Genomic DNA, 19,781 nt, shown 5'->3' with positions numbered 1-19,781 from the left:
ACAAACAAACTACCGTAGAGTTTCTGAAAAGTAGTAATAAACAAAAATTACAATTAACGTTCTCAATCTTTGGTGTTATTTTCATATTCGTCGTGTAGAACATGTTTTATTCAACGTAGATAGTGCGTGTCTACTCTTATTGTTTAACTTACCTCTGTATGAATGTGTATTAATCTGATAAAAGGAATTCTTATTCACAATTTCAGGGCTTTTATCAAAAAAGTTATATGTTTCATTTTTACGAGTTTGAAGATGAAACATTTTTACGAGTTTAAAGATCAACAACATTAGTTCCTTTTTACTCTTCTCCTATCTCTTCTCCTATGTTATTTTATAACTTATATATTAAAATATATTATATATATATATATATATATATATATATATATATATATATATATATATATATCACCTTCTCAAAATCATTGTAACAAATATGAGATCATGATTAAACTTGGATCATCTTCTCTTATCCAGTTTAATTCTTCATTGAATGGTTAAACATAATAATAATTCACTATATTACTACAACAACAATAAGCTCGAAGAAGAAGCAATAAATATCATTCCAACAACAACCATGAACACTAAACACAAGGTTTTCAGACCAGATGGAATATAATTCGTCCTATAATTTACATGTAAGATTGAGTGAGTAAGTAATGTCACCAATTTGGTTGGCTTCTTTATATACTGCTACTGAATGAGCTCGGTCTACATTATGGTGCACATACAATAATCAGAATCATCTTCATCCGAATCACTATCATCACTGCACCCACAAGAGAATGACATTTAGGTTAAACTTTCTGTCAACATACCATAAAAAGAAGATTAGACCTAAAGAAATCAAGAAGAAATGGGAAAGATACAGACACTCAACTAATCAAATTCATGTCATACCTACTAAGTACTCAACTGTATTAGCTATTAACTCTATTGCCAAAGAATTTGTTTTACAGTATTTTGGCATAACAAATAAGAACGATACAGAAAAGATTAGCATTGCATCTGCACAAGTATGACACTATTTCAATACAACAAGAGAAACCCTTTTGATATGTCTATCATATGTTACTTAATAACATCAAAGAAGAATAAAGCCCCTACCAAACTCTCTATTTTTTGCCTGGTCTTCAATCAGATTAATACTATTGACTAAGACAGATCAGGCTCAATCAAGGAAAACTCTATATCAGAAAATTTGCTACCTAAATTCAATTGCAGCCAACAACAGAAATAGTAATCTAAAACTTCAAATTCTACTTCAGAATGAAATGGGCATTATTATTACCTTGGTTGGAATTCCTTCACTTCTGCCAGCTTATTCCCATTGATATCATTCCACTGCACCTTCCTATTCGGTTTCCCCGATTTCTTCGATAACCCACCCTTTCTGGCTGGCAATAGAGCTTCTGTCACATTGTCTTCATCATCTCTATCCCCAATAGAATTTGAATCATACTTCTCTGATACCAGAATACTACCATGGATCTTATGTATGATGCTGTTCTTCACACCACTTAATTTCTTATCAGTTTCACCCATCGACTATAAATATAAATACTGAAATTTTTAGATAAGGAAATGACTCAATCTTCTAACCAGCCAATCAATCAATCAATCAATCAACAACATAGATATAATGTAGGCATCTCATATTGGAATTTAAGAAGCGACAAACCCTTATGTAGGCATCTCGTATGCAGGGAAACGTCAATCGCCTTGAAAGAAAAAGAAAGTCAAAGCAGGGTTTGGATGTGATCACGCAAAGATTGACAATTTATATCCAATGTAAATGAATCAATCAAGCCACAGAGAGATAGAACAAAGAAAAGGGATAAATCTTGAAAGGAAAAGGGAAGAAGAGGAAATTATGGGTGGGAAAAGGAGAAGAAGCATTCCCCTGTTGCCATTAAAAGAAAAGGGGGGAAATGGAGATGGTTTTTGCAGGAAATTGAGAGATCGAAATAGAAGAAAATGGAAGAGCTTTCGCAAGGAAGGAGAAACCCATGAATCGAATCGGAGATTTCTAGCGACCGATGATAGTGGGGACGGGATGATGATGAAGGTCGCTTTCCCTGGATTGGGAACGAACTGGGAAGGCGCTGAAACACTACAAAGTTTGTTTAATGCTTCTTCGTATATGTCTTTTCTATTTTTTACTCTTTTATTTTACCTCCATTTCTTTTTTACTAATTAACCCATTTTACATTCTATACTAAACATATGTTTTAAACTAATTTTAAAACAATTAATTAAGTAAAAATAAAATAATATAATAACAAATTTCTTATTACACAAATACTTAAAATTCTAAAATTCCTTCCATAATCACAACATTATTCTGGATCGTCTCCTCCTTCAATCAATAACACGTGAGAATACTATGCGTTAAGTTAGGATGACAATTTAAAATCGTCCCGTGAAAATCGAACCGAATTGTCCTGTTTAAGACAATTTTCCCTCGAAACTGAACAAAGACGAGGCAGGGATGATATTTGTGTCCCCGACCCGCCCCGATTCTGCTCTGAATACTATAAACATAATTAAATATATTAAATCACTAATATATTTATTTATTCACGATATTTTATAAAAGTTCTAAGTTTTTTTTCTTTATAATAATATAAAATTTTAATATATTATAATATATATTATATTAAAAACTCCGTTTATATAATTTTATTTTATTTAAAAAAAAATATTTTATTAACGGTGTTTCGCGGGATTTCCCGAAACCAAACAAAATTGAACGGTACATACCGCCTCATTATCATCCCTATTGTGCACTACAAAAATAAAAATAAATCTTTTTATATATGAGTTAAACTCAACCTAAACAAAATTGATAAAACATTCAAATCTAAATTAAATTAGTTTTTGTTAATCTAAATAAAAACTATTATAGGTTTTTAATATAAATACCAAAGAAATTTTATTTTTTCAAAAGACTAGACCCTTAAGTCTGGCCTACCTTCTTCACAACCCATTTTCTATATTCTTTCTAAACAAACCCTTTTTCGATTTAACTTTATACATAGATTAAGGAAAAGAAAGTAAGCGAAGTATTTCTTTAATCATTTTCCTATATCAATTTGTAGAGTTTTCTTTACACCATTAATATTTGAAAATTCTACATGATGGACGGATAAGATCAATTCATGGATTTAAAGATTGCTTTCAACTCTCATGTCTTTGTGTAACAAAATCATTTATTAATGTCATTTTCCAAACAAATTCATTCTCTTCCTAATTTATAAATAGTAAGTTTCTTAACTGAAATCAAAGTTATAGTTAACTTTTTTAATTCAAAAATATAAATTTTGTTTTTAAATGTATATATTTAAAGTTAATTTAATTGAACCCTAAATAGTAATAACTAATTATAAATTTACCAATTTCTATGCTAAATTGAAAGGGAATAAATCTTGGCCACACAAAAATAAAACTCAAATCTGAGTCTTTATTCATCTCGAACTTGATCCTTCTTCTACCAATTCCTATGATTAAAATTGGATCATCTTCTCTTACCCGGTTTAATTCTTCATTGAATGTCGATTAAACATAATAATATATAATTCACTGTATTATTACAACAACAATAACATCAAATAAGCAATAAATATCATTCCAATAAATTCTTGGTCAAACTGAGCTGCCAAAAAAAATAATAATGTGATTGATATAAGGAATTCAAATTTGCATTCAAATCATCCAGCACAACCAATTAGCTTGGATTTAATTTGTCATCCATTTTTGCAATTTAAAAATTCTAGCAATTGAAGATCTTAGAGTTTGAAATTTTATTTTATTTTTGAGAAGTAATAAATACTCTAAGTTATCCTATTATAGAGATTCCCATTCTCGTACCCCTAAAAAACCCTACTAGCTCTCTTAGAACTCCCAACTTAGTAATAACTAATTTTATATATCAATAGTTCATATTGACATTAATAATATAATTTTAAAACGCCTAGTTAAACAAAATTAAATAAAAAAACTAATATAATAACAATTTTAAACAAAAATTCTGGTTAAACAAATACGTAAAAATTAAGTTGTATATTTGTATTAATTAATATAATTTGAATGCGTGTTGGATTAGTTCGACTATTTCAATAGACCTTATATCCTAGTAATATATTTTACTTTTTTATATATAATCGATAAATCAAATGTTTCGAATTTGATAAATATAACGGTTTACAGTTCAAATCGATTTAATATATCTTAGTATCATATTGCTAATTTTTAATAGTTATAGGCATTCTTGTTTTGAATTAAAAAGTAATATTCCTGGAGCCAGTTCAAATAAAGCAATAAGAGAGGAGCCTTCGAGGGCGCATTTTCCTTAAGCATTTCTTTCTTCATTTAAGGTCAGGGAAGAACGCCGCTTTCTTACCAGAAAAAAGGACACTACGAAAGTGGAATGAATGGTTGAGGCAGAGGGTGAGGGAGAGCTCGGCTAAGTTATCCCGCCAATCGGGTCGAAGCGGATCAATAAGAAGAACTATATCCCCGAGCAAGGTTGAAAGAGCGCACCGCAGCTCGAAAACAAGGTACTAATGCTTACCGCGCTATACTGCTCCCTAGCACACGTTACTACCGCGCTCCCCGCTATAACCGCGCTCTCGCATGGGCTACTTGCTCCGCTGTTCGCGCATGCCTTCACTGCTTTTAGCATTATGCGTAAAAAAGCAAAGGACTTCTCTTTTTATGGTTCACATTCATTTAGAAGTGGATACCTTGGTAAGTTTTTTTACCATGTCCCGACTTCTCGGTTGGTTTCAGAATGCCTATACATGTCATCACATAAACGGGGTTCTTGTACCCCGTGAGCTTGAGAGCATGATATGAATCTCAATTTTCATATGATTTGAGTTTCCATTGTTGAAATTATATTCTATGCCAGGATTGATGGTGAGAGCTAAAAATAATATACATTGAATTGGCCAATTCAACGCACCTCGTCCAACTACTACTTTCCTTGTGTTCTATCACTCCGGACTATCACAACAAGGCAGGCCTGCCCAAGGAAGAAAGAACAACCAGAGCTATATTCACCTCTATGTTAGTCCGCCTCCTCACTAAACACAAGTAAGAGATAGCTTGCAGTGAGAATGAGGGGCCCGTAGAAGGACTCGTTTTCAGCTCCTTACTTACCTACTCTTATATAAAATAAAATAAAAAGAGTGCAAATTCTAATGATTACACAGCCCACTTCGCTCCATTCTACATACCGGCCGGAAAGAGAGAGAGAGAGCAGTGTGATTGGCTCTATAATTTTAATAATGGAAATGCTCTGTCGTAGAGCTTCGCTAGCAGTGTTGAGCTTTGCTCGCGATTCGACTAGAACTAAGGACCTGAATAGAATTGAAGAGCTCTCACGCTGTTATCTAAAGAATGAAGAAAGCGTTACTGAACAAGAGCGAGTGAAGTGCTTACGCCCTAGCAAGATAGGGGCGAGCTAAAGATCAATTGTAGCAACGAGCTACTAAGAAGTGACTGTGTTGAAGCTTCAAACGTAAAGCTCGCGACGACTTCTAGCGAACTCCGCTTTTGTGCCGAAAAAGACTTCAAATAATCTGTTCTAAGTAAGCGCCTGCGTTCAGTAAATCGCAATTCTTTTTGTGTGTCGGGCAGCGCAGTGCGTGTTAAGATTCGTCGCGTGATTGATAGGGCAAGGTAGTTGATCTATACGAACAAATCAGCACAGGTAGAAGTAGTTGCCTTTTATAGGGGGCTCGACTTTCCCTTTTGTCACTATCTTGCCCAGCATATCCGCCGGGAGCAAGAGCATATCCAAGTCCCATATTCAGTTGAATCAGATCTAACAGCGCTCACTATTGAGACGAAAGAAAGGACATCCAAGACCTGGAGGAAATTGGATGTTCTGGAGTTACAGACAAGGAACGGAGCTCTGTTGACTCTACCAGATAGAATAGAACCCATATTTTTTCATAGTCAAAAGAAGAGTTTGATCCGGACGAACGCTAGCTATATGCTTAGCACATGCAAGTCGAACTATGTTTTTAGGGAGCTGGACAAAAGGAATAAAAACATGCGCCAGCGCCGCTGATGATGCAGAAATTTTTTTTTATAGAGGGGGCTTCTGCGGGCAATTCTGTAATCGCAGGAAGCCCAGACCCGACAACATGATGGCCGCGCATGAGATCGCACGAGACCCCTTCGATTATGAGTCGGGGGATGTGAATATAGCGGCCCTAAAATACCTTTTGCGCTATCGAGAAGAAAAACTATCATTTTGAGACCGCGACCCATTAGGAGCACTTTCTTACTAATTTATTTATCAAAGTTTCTAATTTTCCTCTACAGGATTCTTTCTGCTTTTTTAGGGCTTGGATACAAGAACATAATTAGAAGAAAGAGGTGTCGAAGTTTAGATCGCTCATACTAGTTCTACGAATAAAAAAGTAGAGAGGAGACAGCCCATTTATGATTCTAGTCGAGAAGACTAGTAAAAGGAAGAATCAAAAATGTCATATATCTCAGGAGCTAGATTAGTTGTCAATAAACAAGTAAGAATTGCCTCATTTTTAATGGATGGAATTGGACCTAAAAAAACCATTCAGATTCGTTATCAATTAGGTATCAGTGGGAACATAAAGATAAAAGAGTTAACTAAGTATCTGATCGACCAAATTAAACAAATGATAGGTCAAGATCATGTTGTTCATTGGGAATTGAAGAGGGGAGAACTATCCGACATCGAACGATTAATTGATATTGATTGTTATTGTGGAATTCGTCATCAAGATGGATCGCCCTTACGCGGTCAACGAACTCATACTAATGCAAGGACTTGTCGCAAGAAAATTCGGAAATTTTAGAATCAGTCTACTGAAAGCCCTTGGTACTTGTCTGATCAATCACACTGATAGCTTCAATTGACAAATGTGTAGTTGTTTTGGTATTTCACCGGCCTTCCTTCTTCGAACCTTTTGGTATGTATTGCCCCTAACTATAGATCAGATCCACTAGACAAGAAAGTAAATTCCGCACTGCTGCTGAGTCGTCGGACTTATCCACCAAGGGATTCGTGGAATTTCTGTGGATTCCGTTGGGGGAAATCTACCAAAGCTAGGCAGATAGATAGACTCCTTTCCTGCTGCTAATGGAAAGCAAGAAATAAAATAAAATGTTTTTTAACTATCAAACTTTTTGGGTATATAGGTACTAAGAGTCCTCTCACTACCAACCAGCAGACATCATCTGGCTGGGTCTTGCCGGTATCAACAACGAGAAAGAAATGAAAACCAAATGGAAACAGCAACTAACTATGGCTCTTGGCCCAGACAACGTCCTAGGCTCCGGGGAGATCGGAGCAAGAGGGAAGGCCTAGACGACGTTGTTATTCCTGGGCTGCAGTAAGTAGATCGAGAGGTCGTTCCGCCCCTTGTCCCCGAGGGTAATATGTTCTCATACAATGTTGCTCCAATCTGACCTAGCTGGCGAGCGATCCCAGTTCGCGACAGAGAACAAGACAGCAAGCGAGCGTACCTTTGTTCGCTTCTTCTCCACCAAGCACGGAAGTTTAAGGATAACTGTAGGTCGGTGGCTACCTAAGGAAACTCCGATTCGATCCGCCCCCCGGCTGGCTGGGAGGCATCTACCTCATCCCGATCACAAGGAGAGGTTCACCATGATGGGGGTACTTCTTTTTTTCCCTTCCGGAAAAAATAAAATGCATAGGGGACCATCCTTTTGTTGCGGCATGCTCCTTAGATTTACGGATTCGCAGGGGGCCTCAGGCCCTACTTAGTTGACTGACAATGACAAAGGCTTGCGAAACAAAGTAGGGCCTTAAGAATTGAATAAAAAGTAGTCTGTCTATTAATGGTGCAAAGCGGCTTTGCCCCTTTTCAGTAGGGGAGCGAAAGAAAGGATAGACCTTAGAAAGTCAGCGAACAGCGGTTCTTCTATGTAGGTATGTATGGCCTTCCCCCTTGACTCTCCTAACGTCGAGCTAAGTTACGAAGTAACCTTTTCGTAGCGTAGTAGAAAGAAGGCTACGCACCCACGCTCTCTTATCTATTAGCCTAAGCGTCTTGTCTTCGCTAACTCGCTCGCCTACTTTTACTAATGTAGGGCTAAGTAGCGCCTTTTCCTTTTTGAATAACCCATTCTCATTATCTTTCATAAGTAAAGTAGGCAAACCTATAGGTCCCTTAGTAGCGTTGACAAAGAAGAACAGCCGGTTAAAAGACAGCGAAGATTATTATATGATATTCTATATTATAGAGAATAATAATAAAAAAATGAATATTATAGGCCAGCTTGACAAGCTACCCTTCCTCTTGATCTGAGGTGCGAAGAAAAAGATATCTTTTCTTTTTATGACTTACTCTTATCGTTATCGATCCCGGCCCAGAAAAGTGACTGACCGACCAGGGCCCTTTGATGAATGAAAGAAAGGGTTTATGAGCCCTAGCCCTGTAAGCCCACACCTGTGTAGAGTAGATCGTTCAACACCTGCGGCACAAACCCATTTTAGACCTATTGGTCCTAGTATCATAGGCGACCGAACGGCCGCCCCCTAATTACTAGACCGACCTGCTATAATAATTCCATAAACACCTAGCGAAGATATGGCAAACAAATAAAGTAGCCCTATGTTCGGATCTGACAATACCATACCATAATCAAAAGGTACAACGGCCCGAGCGACCAGACTTAACATAAATGTAGCCACTGGAGCCATTCTAAAAAGGGAGAAATTAGCACTACTTGGTGAAATAGGTTCTTTTATCATCAATTTCAAACCATCTGCGAGAGGTTGTAACAATCCAAACGATCCCACTACATCAGGACCCTTTCGACGTTGCACAAAAGCCATTACTTTACGTTCAGCTAGCACTAAAAAGGCTACTCCTAGTAGAAGTGGGAAAATTATTCCAAGTATTTCAGCTGGAACAGCTATGTACATTTTCTATTTTCTATTCACTCATGATCTGGCCTGGTCGACCCGAGAATGATATTTCACTCATGATCTGGCCTGGTCGACCCAATCATGATATTGAAGGATGGGACCTTTTCTCAAAAAACTCCGAATTCCGAGAAGAGTTGAAGATGGTGCAACATCGAATCCTCTTACGTTACAAAGAATGGAATTTTAGCCCGCCTCACTTGCTTTCTGCATAAGGGCATAAGCGAAGTAAAGGGATTTCCTTCTAACTAGTGGCTGAGAGTAAGCAAGCTACCTTCATTCAACAGATTTGTGGTTGAGTTAAGAATATGCTCTGGGTCGGGAATATTTGCTCTTCTCTTTTGCATTTCCGCTGCCCGCGTTCTTCTTCGTGTCCGTCCGCATCGCAAAGCTGGTCGACGCCAGCTGTAATGGTTGAAAATAGGGGGCCAACCAAGACCCCCTAATAAAGCTTTGTTCGATAAAGCAAACGATTTGTGGAGACAACTGAAGACCAGATTAACCCCTTTGAATTAGCCGATCTTACAAGATCGATCGGACGGGCTGGTTGAGAAGGGGTGATTAGCGGAGAAAAGAATGGCTGAGAGATAGATGATACTATTTGGTCAGGACGAATAAGTGGCCGTGAAGCATACTCCGGAAGAGATTGACCCTTCCCCAAGTCAGTTCAGTCATCAAGGGGAGGGCCCGCTGTCTAGACTGCATTTCGGGAGTTTGAACACCATCCCATTGAAACCAAAAATACAACCCTGTCAAAGATATCGTTCCTTCTTTCCGGAAATCCAATCCCTTTCTTTTTTGCATAAAAAGCACCGGTAACCGGTAAAATATATATATCGACTTTTCTTTTTTAAAAGCGCATAGTTGATCGTCCAAAAAGAACCTTTCCAGTCGGGCATGAGATATTTACCGCTCCGTGGGCCAGTAGGTCCTTGAGCGGATCCCACGTTAGCCCCAAGACGTTGCGTTGGTCTCTAACTAGAAAAGTAAATGCTTGAGCTTGAGTGAGAAGGCCTCCTCGCTTATTTACTTTTTCCACTGACCAGCAAACCTATAGGACAAAAGGAACTTAACTAACGGCACCTGACAAAAAGCAAATAGCTTATCTCAACTACTTGACTTTAGTCCCAGTACTGAAAGACGCGATTGAACGAGTTTCCCTGATAAAATAGCAAGGCGTAGAAAGCAGGGAGAGAGGGAGCTCTGACTACGGATCTCCCCTTCCTTATGGCAGGAGGTTTCACTTCTCTTGTATTCAAATCCGGTTCATCCCGGAGTTCATTTATTGACTGGAGTTTCGGGCTTGTCGAGGAGGGTGGGCATAGTTGAACATAGCATTTGCCGGCAAAGACGGGAGAAGCAATGGATCCCTCCTTTCCCCTGCAAAAAAAAAACGGAATGATGGGTGCGCTTCGCAGGGTGAAGGTATGAAGAGAGCCACAGAGGAGATGTCTACCATCTGGACTCGTCTTCACGTCTTAGAAAAGAAGAAGAAGGTTCTTACTTAGATGAAAAGGAGGAAATTCAATCGTTAAATTTACTAGCTTCAGAGCGTCGTCAAGCACAAATTAATGTGCTTAAGTCATTTTTTTATTTTTAACAGTTCATATCTTTTTTGACTCTTTGTGATAGGATGCGAACGGTATTTTAAATGTAGTGACATGTGAATAACTTATACATTTGAGCCTGTGTGGAACAAAGGCCGCCGTCTTCATCTGACGAAGCTTCTTCGTCTGGGTAATAAAAGCCTCATTTCTCGCTTGAGCCTGGCCTTGTTCTTCATCCTGCACACCAGCAAAGAACTTGGTCGTTCCGTTCCTCTCCCTCTGGTCGACTCAATTACATCGACCCTCTCAGAGTTGGGAAACATTTAAGGATGTCACCGGACATCCAATCCTGACCTTGGTTCAGTTTCCACACGGCTGATATCACCTTCAATAACATGTATCTCAAATTAGTCTAAGTCATACAAAGATAACTCAGAAATTTCTATACGAGAAATAAAAATAGAACGATTGACTCATACCACCTAACACTTCTGAATGAGCATTTGTGATTGACGAAGGAATTCTCCCCATGCTGAGGTTCCCTCCGGTCCGTTCCCGGGTTGGGTTAGGGGAACATCTGAACGATTGCCTTCGCGGATCCAAACGCGCTCACAAGGCGCACAATAAGAATAAGACCAATAGAGACTTCATAAGGGCATTTGTAGCAGAATCCTTAAAATGTGTTTTATCTCTATTATAAAGATAAATAATATAAAAGTTGTAAAAAAAAATGCTTTATCAAATTCCCTATCCTTATAATTTTTTAGGGATGATGAACAGTGAATCTTTATATTTAGGGATTACTGTAGCATCCCTAAATAATAAAATAATATATTTTATCTTTAATGGCTAACTATCCCGCCATTTCTTTTTCATTTCTAACAATCCCGCCATTGTTTTTCTCCGCCATTTTTTTTCCTTTTGTTGCTATTTTTCCTAGATCTCTCCCATTTTTTTTAGATCAATAATCTATTTTCTCCCATTTCTATCATGGATATTTCTCCAATTATATGGATGGCGGGAGGAGTAGATAATGAAGTGTATAATGAAATATTTCAATCTCAAACTAGTGGTGATGATTATGATCAGTTTATGTCAACTTATGAGTTCAATGAGCTGCAAACTCAAGATCAATACAAAAAGGCTCGAAGTAAGAACTTCTCTCCAGAAGAGGACCTTCTATTGGTTTCTGCTTGGCTTGACACAAGTATTGATCCAATTCATGGAACGGATCAAACCAATAGTCAATACTGGAGCAAGGTAGAAGCATATTACAAGGAAGTCATAGAAAAGACTAAGTATGGGCAACGAACATATAAATCTCTCACAAATAGATGGAGCATAATACAACAAGTAGTAAACAAGTTTTGCGGCTATTACACACAGCGAGAAGGAAGTCTCCGTAAATCTAGTGATACAGGCTTTATAATTGCTTTCATTTTTACCACCAAATCATGTAAAAAAATAAAGTTTGAACTATTAAAATAAATACAAAAATCAATCCAACACACACCTTGAAAACTTTTGGTACAAATCCGAATTTTCTTTTAAAGTGTAAGTAGCCATTTCCTTATGGGAATGTGTTCTTATATATATTTTAGGTTCTTAAGGTGGTTGAGAAGTTATGAATAAATATTTAAGGGTTATAAATTAATTAAGTGGTTGAGGTGGTTGAGAAGTTGTTTGTTTTAATGAATATTTAAATATATATGAATAAGTAATTAATTGGTTGAGGTGGTTGAAAAGTTGGTTGTTTTAATGAATATTTAAATGATATATGGATAAGGAGCTGATGTAGAATAATTTATATTTTGATTCTCTAAAATAGGGATATTATTATTTTATATTATTTTTAGGAATACAAAATATGGAAGCTGGTACAAATGTCCTAAGAGACCATTTGAGCTGCAGATCGTAATGCTCCTAGAAAGATATATTTCGAATATAGAGGAGTGAAAGTTCCCAACAATCAACGGGTTGATCATATCCTTCTATGAACCGTATGAGCACGTCCTCTGTCACCCCCAACCGCGCTTACGGCTGTATACCCCAACCCAACTTGTTTTGGGCCCCGGTCCTTCCCTTCTATCCCTCGGTAAGCGGACCGTGGGAGCATGGGGGGGCGGTATCCGCTTTTGACTGATAGAAAGAATCTCTCTTTTGTTCCTCCTGACCGAACCCGCCAAAAAAAGAACAATAGAGAAAGCTTGCCGGTCGCGTCGGAGACATCTTTATCATCAGAGGAGGCTTCGTCGTCCGGCTCCTCAGATAAAGATGTTAGGGTCGGCCGGCTCATCCTCGGAATCCGAAAATAAAGCAGAGACAGAACAGAATCAGTTTCAGTGACATATCTCAGACTGAATAGGATTTGAAGACACGATCATTCACATCAATTGAAGCAGGCAGTAGGAATGAAGGAGGCGGGAAGCGGTAGCTTCTAGAATGCAAGCAAGGTAGCTTGCTTACTTGAAAGCGTACGCGGCAAGGAAGGAGGCATAGACCATAATAAAGTAAAGAGGCATTCGGGAAGCGACTAGTCCCTGATGGCGAAGCTTAACAAAGGCCAACCACTATACATAGAGAGATTCATATACCAGTCATGAGCAATAGCGAAGCCTAGAGAGGCACAAGCAATTCTAGGAAGAAGCCTAATATTGTTAATATTAATGCTTTGAATTAAAAAGTAATATATTATTGCTATAGTTAATATTGTTAATATTTTCATCAAATTTATTGTCATGTTAGTTGCCATAGTCTAAGTCAATTTTTTTTACATATAGAAGAACAAATTCTTAAGTTAAGTAGATTCTATAGTAATTGCAAAAAAATAACAACAATGGAAAACTTATGTTTTTTTCTTTACCCAAAAATGAACATTTGACATTTTGTTCTTAATATCTCATCAAACGGAATCGAAACAATAAGATCTTTGTTAAGAATATTGCTCGACTTATATAGAGATACAATTTTAACGTTTTTAGTTATCACACCCTGTATCGAGCATGAGTCATGTCTACCTCTCCATGTTTCTTAGAATTTCAATACATCCCGTCTAAATAACTTATTTCAAACAAAATACAAAATTGACAGTGATAGGGTGTGACCATAGTTTAAGACAAACCCTTAAAAGGAAACATTAATATTGATGGCATGGTCTCAAAACTCAAAACATCTTACAATAAATAACACTGCACTTTGCAGATTACAATGAATGTCAATAGACAATGAAAACAAGATCAATTTCGCATTCAAGATATAACATATTAAAGTATATCTTGCAAGTTATTTACCCGAAATAATAAGAACAATACTAAGCAACAAAATAGAGTGGATTTGGGAGTTTGAAGGTTCTCTTTGCACTTGGAAATCCATTAAGACTACTCCATTGGTCTCCAACTATTCCCCAAATTCGATATCCCACACGATTCAACTGCTTCCTAATCCCCGTCTTGTACTCTTCAGCCGACTTATCTTCGTCCCCTTCTCCCCTATACATACATACATATATACAATTGAAGTCATCGTCATTTTTCGAAAATTGTCAAAGTAAAAAGTGAAAGTAATTATTAGAAAACAATCGAAAGAATCAAACCTTAGAATGAGGTTAGTCCAACCATAGTAACCAACATCAACAAGGTTATCAATGGTGGCTGATCTTAGAATTTCTCTCCTAGAAGACAACAAGAAGATCTGCACTCCTCTTCCTTTCAAATCATTGAATAACTTCAATGAGCTTGTGATAGCTGGTGCATTTCCCTTACTCATCCATTCTTCCAAATCTGTCTTGTTTAGCTTCTCCCCACTGCATCACCCCCAAATATTTCACATTTCTAGTTGATAATGCTATAGTTTATAGAAAGAAACAAAAGTAAATTTACCCGAATTGGTGCTTCTTGTAATAAGGAACTGTAGAAAGCAGAGTATCATCAATATCAAAGATCCAAGCATCCTTCCCATCTTTCTTCAAACCGATGTTGGTGCTTATAAACACAGTAGCCTCATCAATTGCTCTTTGGGAATCAATTTCATATTGAATTGAAGTCACATACTTCCTTACAAAATCAGTGCATTCATTTGGCACAACCACGAAATCACGAATGTTGTTTAGCTCGACGTTTATCCTCCATGCCTCGCAATAGTTCCTAAGTGTTATATCGAGAAGAGCACCCTTTTGTCTTGGCTTTTGGCTGAGTATATTCCAGTTGCCTGCTATGGATGAAGAAATATTCAAAGTAGCCAATAGAAGGAGAAGAAGGGAAATGTTTACTGTCTTCATTATTATTGGCTAAGTTGTATACAATGAATTGAGGTGTGGAGAATGGGACCTTAAATAGTTAGTGGGATTTGTATAAACAATATTGTAACATTATAAAAGGATTATTCCACATCAATCACTTCACGTTATATAATGATTGTCAAATAAAAGATGTCAAATTGGTGGAAAAAAATACATATATTGTAGTTAATGGAGAATGGAACGTTAGTGGTTTTGAATTTTAACAATACCCATGTGGGAGAGAGACATAGATGAGCTGTATCCTATGTGTCTTCTTATTATGATTATTAATGGGTTGTCTTCATCCTCATAAACTCTTTCAGGATAGGAATTAAGTCAATTTTTACCATTTACTGTAATTCATGAGCAAAACAATGACTTTAGGTCTTTCAATAATAATAAAAAAATATATTTGTGACCATTATTATATGTAATCACAAAAGGGATATTTTTCACTTGGAATCTTGAAATATGTTCAAAAACTTCTTAATCAACATTTCTTTCGGATTCACTATCATTCATCAGAGTTTGAGACACCTCTTAAAACTTAAAACTTGATTATTAAAATTTGCAACTTTTTGATTGTTTCATCAATCATATCAAAATATAAGGCTGTCAAAATCGAGAATTTGCATAAAATCGTTGACCAATTGTAAACTCATAAAATTTAAAATTTACATAAAATCGTAATAATTTAATTTGAAAATATAATAGTTATATATTATTATTATTTATATATATAATTAAATATTTTATACTAGTCAATTTTAAAATTTTATATACTTAAATATAAAATTAATTAAAAATTAATAATAAGTAAATAACACTATAAAAAAATTATAGTTACAAAATTAATTATATTAATATATTTATTTGAATAAATAATAACTCTATCTTTTCATTTTTAAATATAAATTCATTTTTCAAATATAAAATCGTATAATCAAAAATATTTATAAACTCGTAAAATCTTATCAGATTTGTTAACTTAATTAACCTAATGTGAAATCATAAAATCTTAATCTTAAGATTTTAATTCAATTCAATAGAAAAACAAATTCTTAAGAAAATTTGAATTAAAATCATATTTAAAAAAACAATTTCTTAAGAAAATTTGAATGTTTAATCACATATGTATTTATACTGCAGATTTGACTTAAGCTTTCACAAAAAAATTAGAAAAAATGACTTTGGAACAGTTTTAAATTAAGAATCTAAATAAGTTAAATTGAAGTAATTTACACATGGATCCCACTGAATATGGAAATTATTGGAAAATATGAATAAGGATTAACAGATTGTAATCAAATTGATTAAAATATTTCAATGAGCCCCATAGCCAACTATGCATTTCATTTTGTATCCAAAAACCCAAATCATTGTTAATATTACTAATAATACCAAAGTTATGGAATATAATTCTGATCAAAACGCAGCAAAATGGTTCAACCATACAACAAAATTAAACAAAAAGACTAGTAAATATTTCTATATCCAAGAGAACAGCAGTGAAATGACAAAATATGATCAGAATGGCTAAATCTTAAAACAAACACTTCAATCAGACAATAGCATTTGCAGCACTAGCTATTCTTGGCCAAAGATCAGCACATTCTTTCCCAATAGGACCAGTTATAGCAGAACCTGAATTCAAATTAAATATGAGTTTTATTATTCCAAACATAATACTTTAATGCTAATACATGTCATTTGAAGTTTAATACTAATGATGAACTCACCTTTCATTTCTCCCTTGGGGTTAACAATAACACCAGCATTATCTGAAAGATTCAAAAATAAAATATGAATTAAAACACAATAAATTTTGAACTAATTGGAACATCAATAGATCTATAACAATACACTTTGGATTTCCCAGAAAAATTAGATATTGTTGAGTCTTAATGGAGCAAATATGATGACAATATGAGCATCATATCTGAAACGATTAGACTCTACTGATTTCCCAGACTTGTAACGGTACCAACCAACTAAAACAAGAAGATACCTGACTAAGTGTGGAGACATTATATTTTAGATGGACAATTGTGCAAACGATAAAATATTGTCTTAATGGAACAATTAAGATAGGAAGGAATTGATTTTCAAAAATACAAAAAGGAAGTAAATTTGTGAAAATAATAAAAAATTATACTCAAATATTGAGCCTTAATGGAGCAAATATGATGATAAATGAAACACCGCATTTGTAACGATCAGACACTATTGATTTCCCAGACTTGTAACGATATTATCAAACTGAAATAAAGGAGAATATCTGACTAAGTCTGATAAGAATTGTGTTAATGGAGCAAATATGATGATAGAAAACAAATCACAAATTATTGGGTCTTAATGGAGCAAATATGATGATAAAAAGCAACATCACATCTGTAACGATTAGACTCAATTGATTTCCCAGTCTTGTAACGGTACCAACCAACAGAAAAGGAGGATACCTGACTAAGACTGGTGACAATGTATTTGGTAGATATAGATATGAATTTGGTGAAAAAAATAAACATATATGACAAAAGTAGTTAAGATAAAAACACAAAATATTGGGTCTTAATGGAGCAAATATGAAGATTAAATCAGCAACACATCTGAAACGATTAGGCCCTATTGATTTCCCAGACTTGTAACGGTATCAACCCACAGAAAAAGGAGGATACCTGACTAAGAATGGTGACAACTAAATGTAGATTTTGGTGAAATAAAGAATATATGACTGTATAGCTAAGGTAAAACACAAAATATTGGGTCTTAATGGAGCAAATATGATGATAAAAAGTCAACACCACATCTGTAACGATTAGGCCCTATTGATTTCCCAGACTTGTAACGGTATAAACCAACAGAAAAAGGAGGATACCTGACTAAGAATGGTGACAATACTTGGTAGAATATACATGAGATTTTATTGAAATGAAGAAACAAGAAGAAGTTTATACAGATAGCAAAATATTGAGTCTTAATGGAGCAGATTTGATGAGGAAAAGTAGCATCACATCTGTAACGATTAGGCCCTATTGATTTCCCAGACTTGTAACGGTATAAACCAACAGAAAAAGGAGGATACCTGACTAAGAATGGTGACAATGCTTGATAGAATATACATGAGATTTTGTTGAAATGAATAAACAAGTAGAACTTTAGGCAAATAGATAAATATTGAGTCTTAATGGAGCAGATTTGATGAGAAAAAAACAGCATCACATCTGTAACGATTAGACACTATTGATTTACCAGACTTGTAACGGTACCAACCAACCAAAAAAGGAGGATACCTGACTAAGACTGGTGACAACGTTTGTTGAAATGAAAAACACAACTAAAACCTTGGGAATAATCAATGAAGCATACATGATATTCTAAGAAACCAACATCAAGGAATTGAATGCACTCTAAGGAATCAATACTAGTCAATAATCAGTATATAAGCAATTACCCTTATCAAGGAGAAATCAAATTTATAACTTGATAATAAACAATAGATTAACAAAACTGACCTTCAAAATACATGAAAACTCCGTCCTTTCGGCGCCATGGCTTGCGCTGCCTGACTATGACAGCCGGCATGACTTTCTTCCTCAGATCGGGTTTACCCTTCTTAACAGTCGCCATCACCATATCACCCACGCAAGCAGATGGTAAACGGTTGAGTCTACCCTTGATTCCTTTCACGGAAATGATGTACAAGTTCTTTGCACCAGTGTTATCAGCGCAGTTCACTGTGGCTGCCACCGGCAGACCAAGCGACATGCGAAACTTGTTTCCGGCCGATCCTCCACGCCCTTAAATCAAAAGAAACAAAGAAGGTGAATCAGATATAGCTATATCAATTGAAAGAAGATATTTTTCAGTAAAAGAGAGAAGAACTAGGTTTACCTCGCTTCGACATTTTGAATGCTGCTGACTACTTTGTTGAGTTGAGTTAGATTTTATAGGGTAAAGACCTAGGGTTTGTAGATGAACTAGTTAATGGGCTAAATTATGCAGGCCTGTATTATACAATCTAATGGGCCTAAATAATAATTTAAGTGATGATTTTTTGACCATTAGAATATTTAAAGAAAATTGGTATTGTTGTGCCGGAATTAAATGATATATTAGATAAAAATGAAATATCATTAAGAACTTATTTGATTTTGGTTATTTCTTGGTTTTTGGTTGGGATTTGTAAAAAAAATTATACAAAATAAGATATTAAAATTTTTAATTTGTTTAATTACTAAAATATTTTTTATATTTAAAATTTAAATTTACTAAAAAAAAATAGAGATATTTAAGATTTGATTGTAGAATAAGAGTGATGTGAAAGAGAGTATTGTTTTAAAATTAAATAAAATTCTTAAAAAAACTCAATAAACTCATATCAAACCCTCTAATAGTATTCCTATGGCACTATTTTATTTTTCTAATTTTTATTTATTTCCTTCTTCTAGTTTTCGGAAACACATGATTTCCTTACAATTTCTAGTTTATATTGCAGACATTTTCATATTTTCTACCTTGACTATTTCTAGTTTATATTGTAGACATTATTCTTCTCTTCTTTGAATTTTTTTTTTCTTTCTTCCAATTTATGTGTCTTTTGCAAAAATATGGATTGTTTTTCGGAAAATGGTTAACTTTTTGGTTGAATCTATTCACTTAGGAATACAAGAGCAAATTATTTGTTTTTATTTTGTATTTTCGGGCTGTCTCCCTTTCTCAAGTGGTGACTATAATGGAGCTAGTCCTACTAATGTTATTTAAGAAATATTCTAAAATCCTAGTAGTTTGACCTAAATTGTTTCTATTTTAACATCTTTGTATTTGTCTATTCTTTTATTATATCTTTAGTTTATATTGTGATTCTAGTTTATTTGACAGACACAAATTAGTTGGTGTCTTAAAATATATAATAATACATGTAAATTTTTTAGGTGAAGACTAATAGACGGGACTTTGCAGGTGTTAAAGGAAAAAAAAAGATGGGAACGGGTGCAGAGACCCCAAACTA

At 35.1% G+C, this 19,781-nt stretch overlaps 4 protein-coding genes and 1 pseudogene across 4 annotated transcripts; 1 reads left to right on the top strand and 4 right to left on the bottom strand.

Annotated features, from left to right (window-relative positions):
• Positions 1-489: 489 nt before the first annotated feature.
• Positions 490-2,087, bottom strand: LOC124922607. Its single transcript, XM_047463329.1, has 2 exons — positions 1,295-2,087; positions 490-772 (listed from the first exon to the last, which is right to left on the bottom strand). The coding sequence occupies exons 1-2, from the start codon at positions 1,546-1,548 to the stop codon at positions 715-717; spliced, it is 312 nt and encodes a 103-aa protein (XP_047319285.1). The 5' UTR covers positions 1,549-2,087; the 3' UTR covers positions 490-714.
• On the top strand, positions 942-1,057 carry LOC124923056 (annotated as a pseudogene).
• Positions 2,088-8,138: 6,051 nt separating the features above from the next.
• Positions 8,139-11,017, bottom strand: LOC124922601 (NADH-ubiquinone oxidoreductase chain 1). Its single transcript, XM_047463321.1, has 2 exons — positions 9,020-11,017; positions 8,139-8,980 (listed from the first exon to the last, which is right to left on the bottom strand). Exon 2 carries the CDS (start codon positions 8,948-8,950, stop codon positions 8,561-8,563), a length of 390 nt encoding a protein of 129 aa, XP_047319277.1. The 5' UTR covers positions 8,951-8,980; positions 9,020-11,017; the 3' UTR covers positions 8,139-8,560.
• A 2,603-nt stretch (positions 11,018-13,620) lies between these two features.
• On the bottom strand, positions 13,621-14,788 carry LOC124920827 (acid phosphatase 1-like). Its single transcript, XM_047461390.1, has 3 exons — positions 14,376-14,788; positions 14,090-14,299; positions 13,621-13,985 (listed from the first exon to the last, which is right to left on the bottom strand). Exons 1-3 carry the CDS (start codon positions 14,771-14,773, stop codon positions 13,808-13,810), a joined length of 786 nt encoding a protein of 261 aa, XP_047317346.1. The 5' UTR covers positions 14,774-14,788; the 3' UTR covers positions 13,621-13,807.
• A 1,380-nt stretch (positions 14,789-16,168) lies between these two features.
• On the bottom strand, positions 16,169-18,716 carry LOC124922599 (60S ribosomal protein L23). Its single transcript, XM_047463319.1, has 4 exons — positions 18,665-18,716; positions 18,286-18,570; positions 16,513-16,554; positions 16,169-16,417 (listed from the first exon to the last, which is right to left on the bottom strand). Exons 1-4 carry the CDS (start codon positions 18,675-18,677, stop codon positions 16,335-16,337), a joined length of 423 nt encoding a protein of 140 aa, XP_047319275.1. The 5' UTR covers positions 18,678-18,716; the 3' UTR covers positions 16,169-16,334.
• Positions 18,717-19,781: the final 1,065 nt, after the last annotated feature.

Source organism: Impatiens glandulifera, chromosome 1 (genome assembly GCF_907164915.1).
Source record: "Impatiens glandulifera chromosome 1, dImpGla2.1, whole genome shotgun sequence".
Classification (NCBI taxonomy): domain Eukaryota; kingdom Viridiplantae; phylum Streptophyta; class Magnoliopsida; order Ericales; family Balsaminaceae; genus Impatiens; species Impatiens glandulifera.
This window is presented reverse-complemented; position numbering and strand designations above follow the sequence as displayed.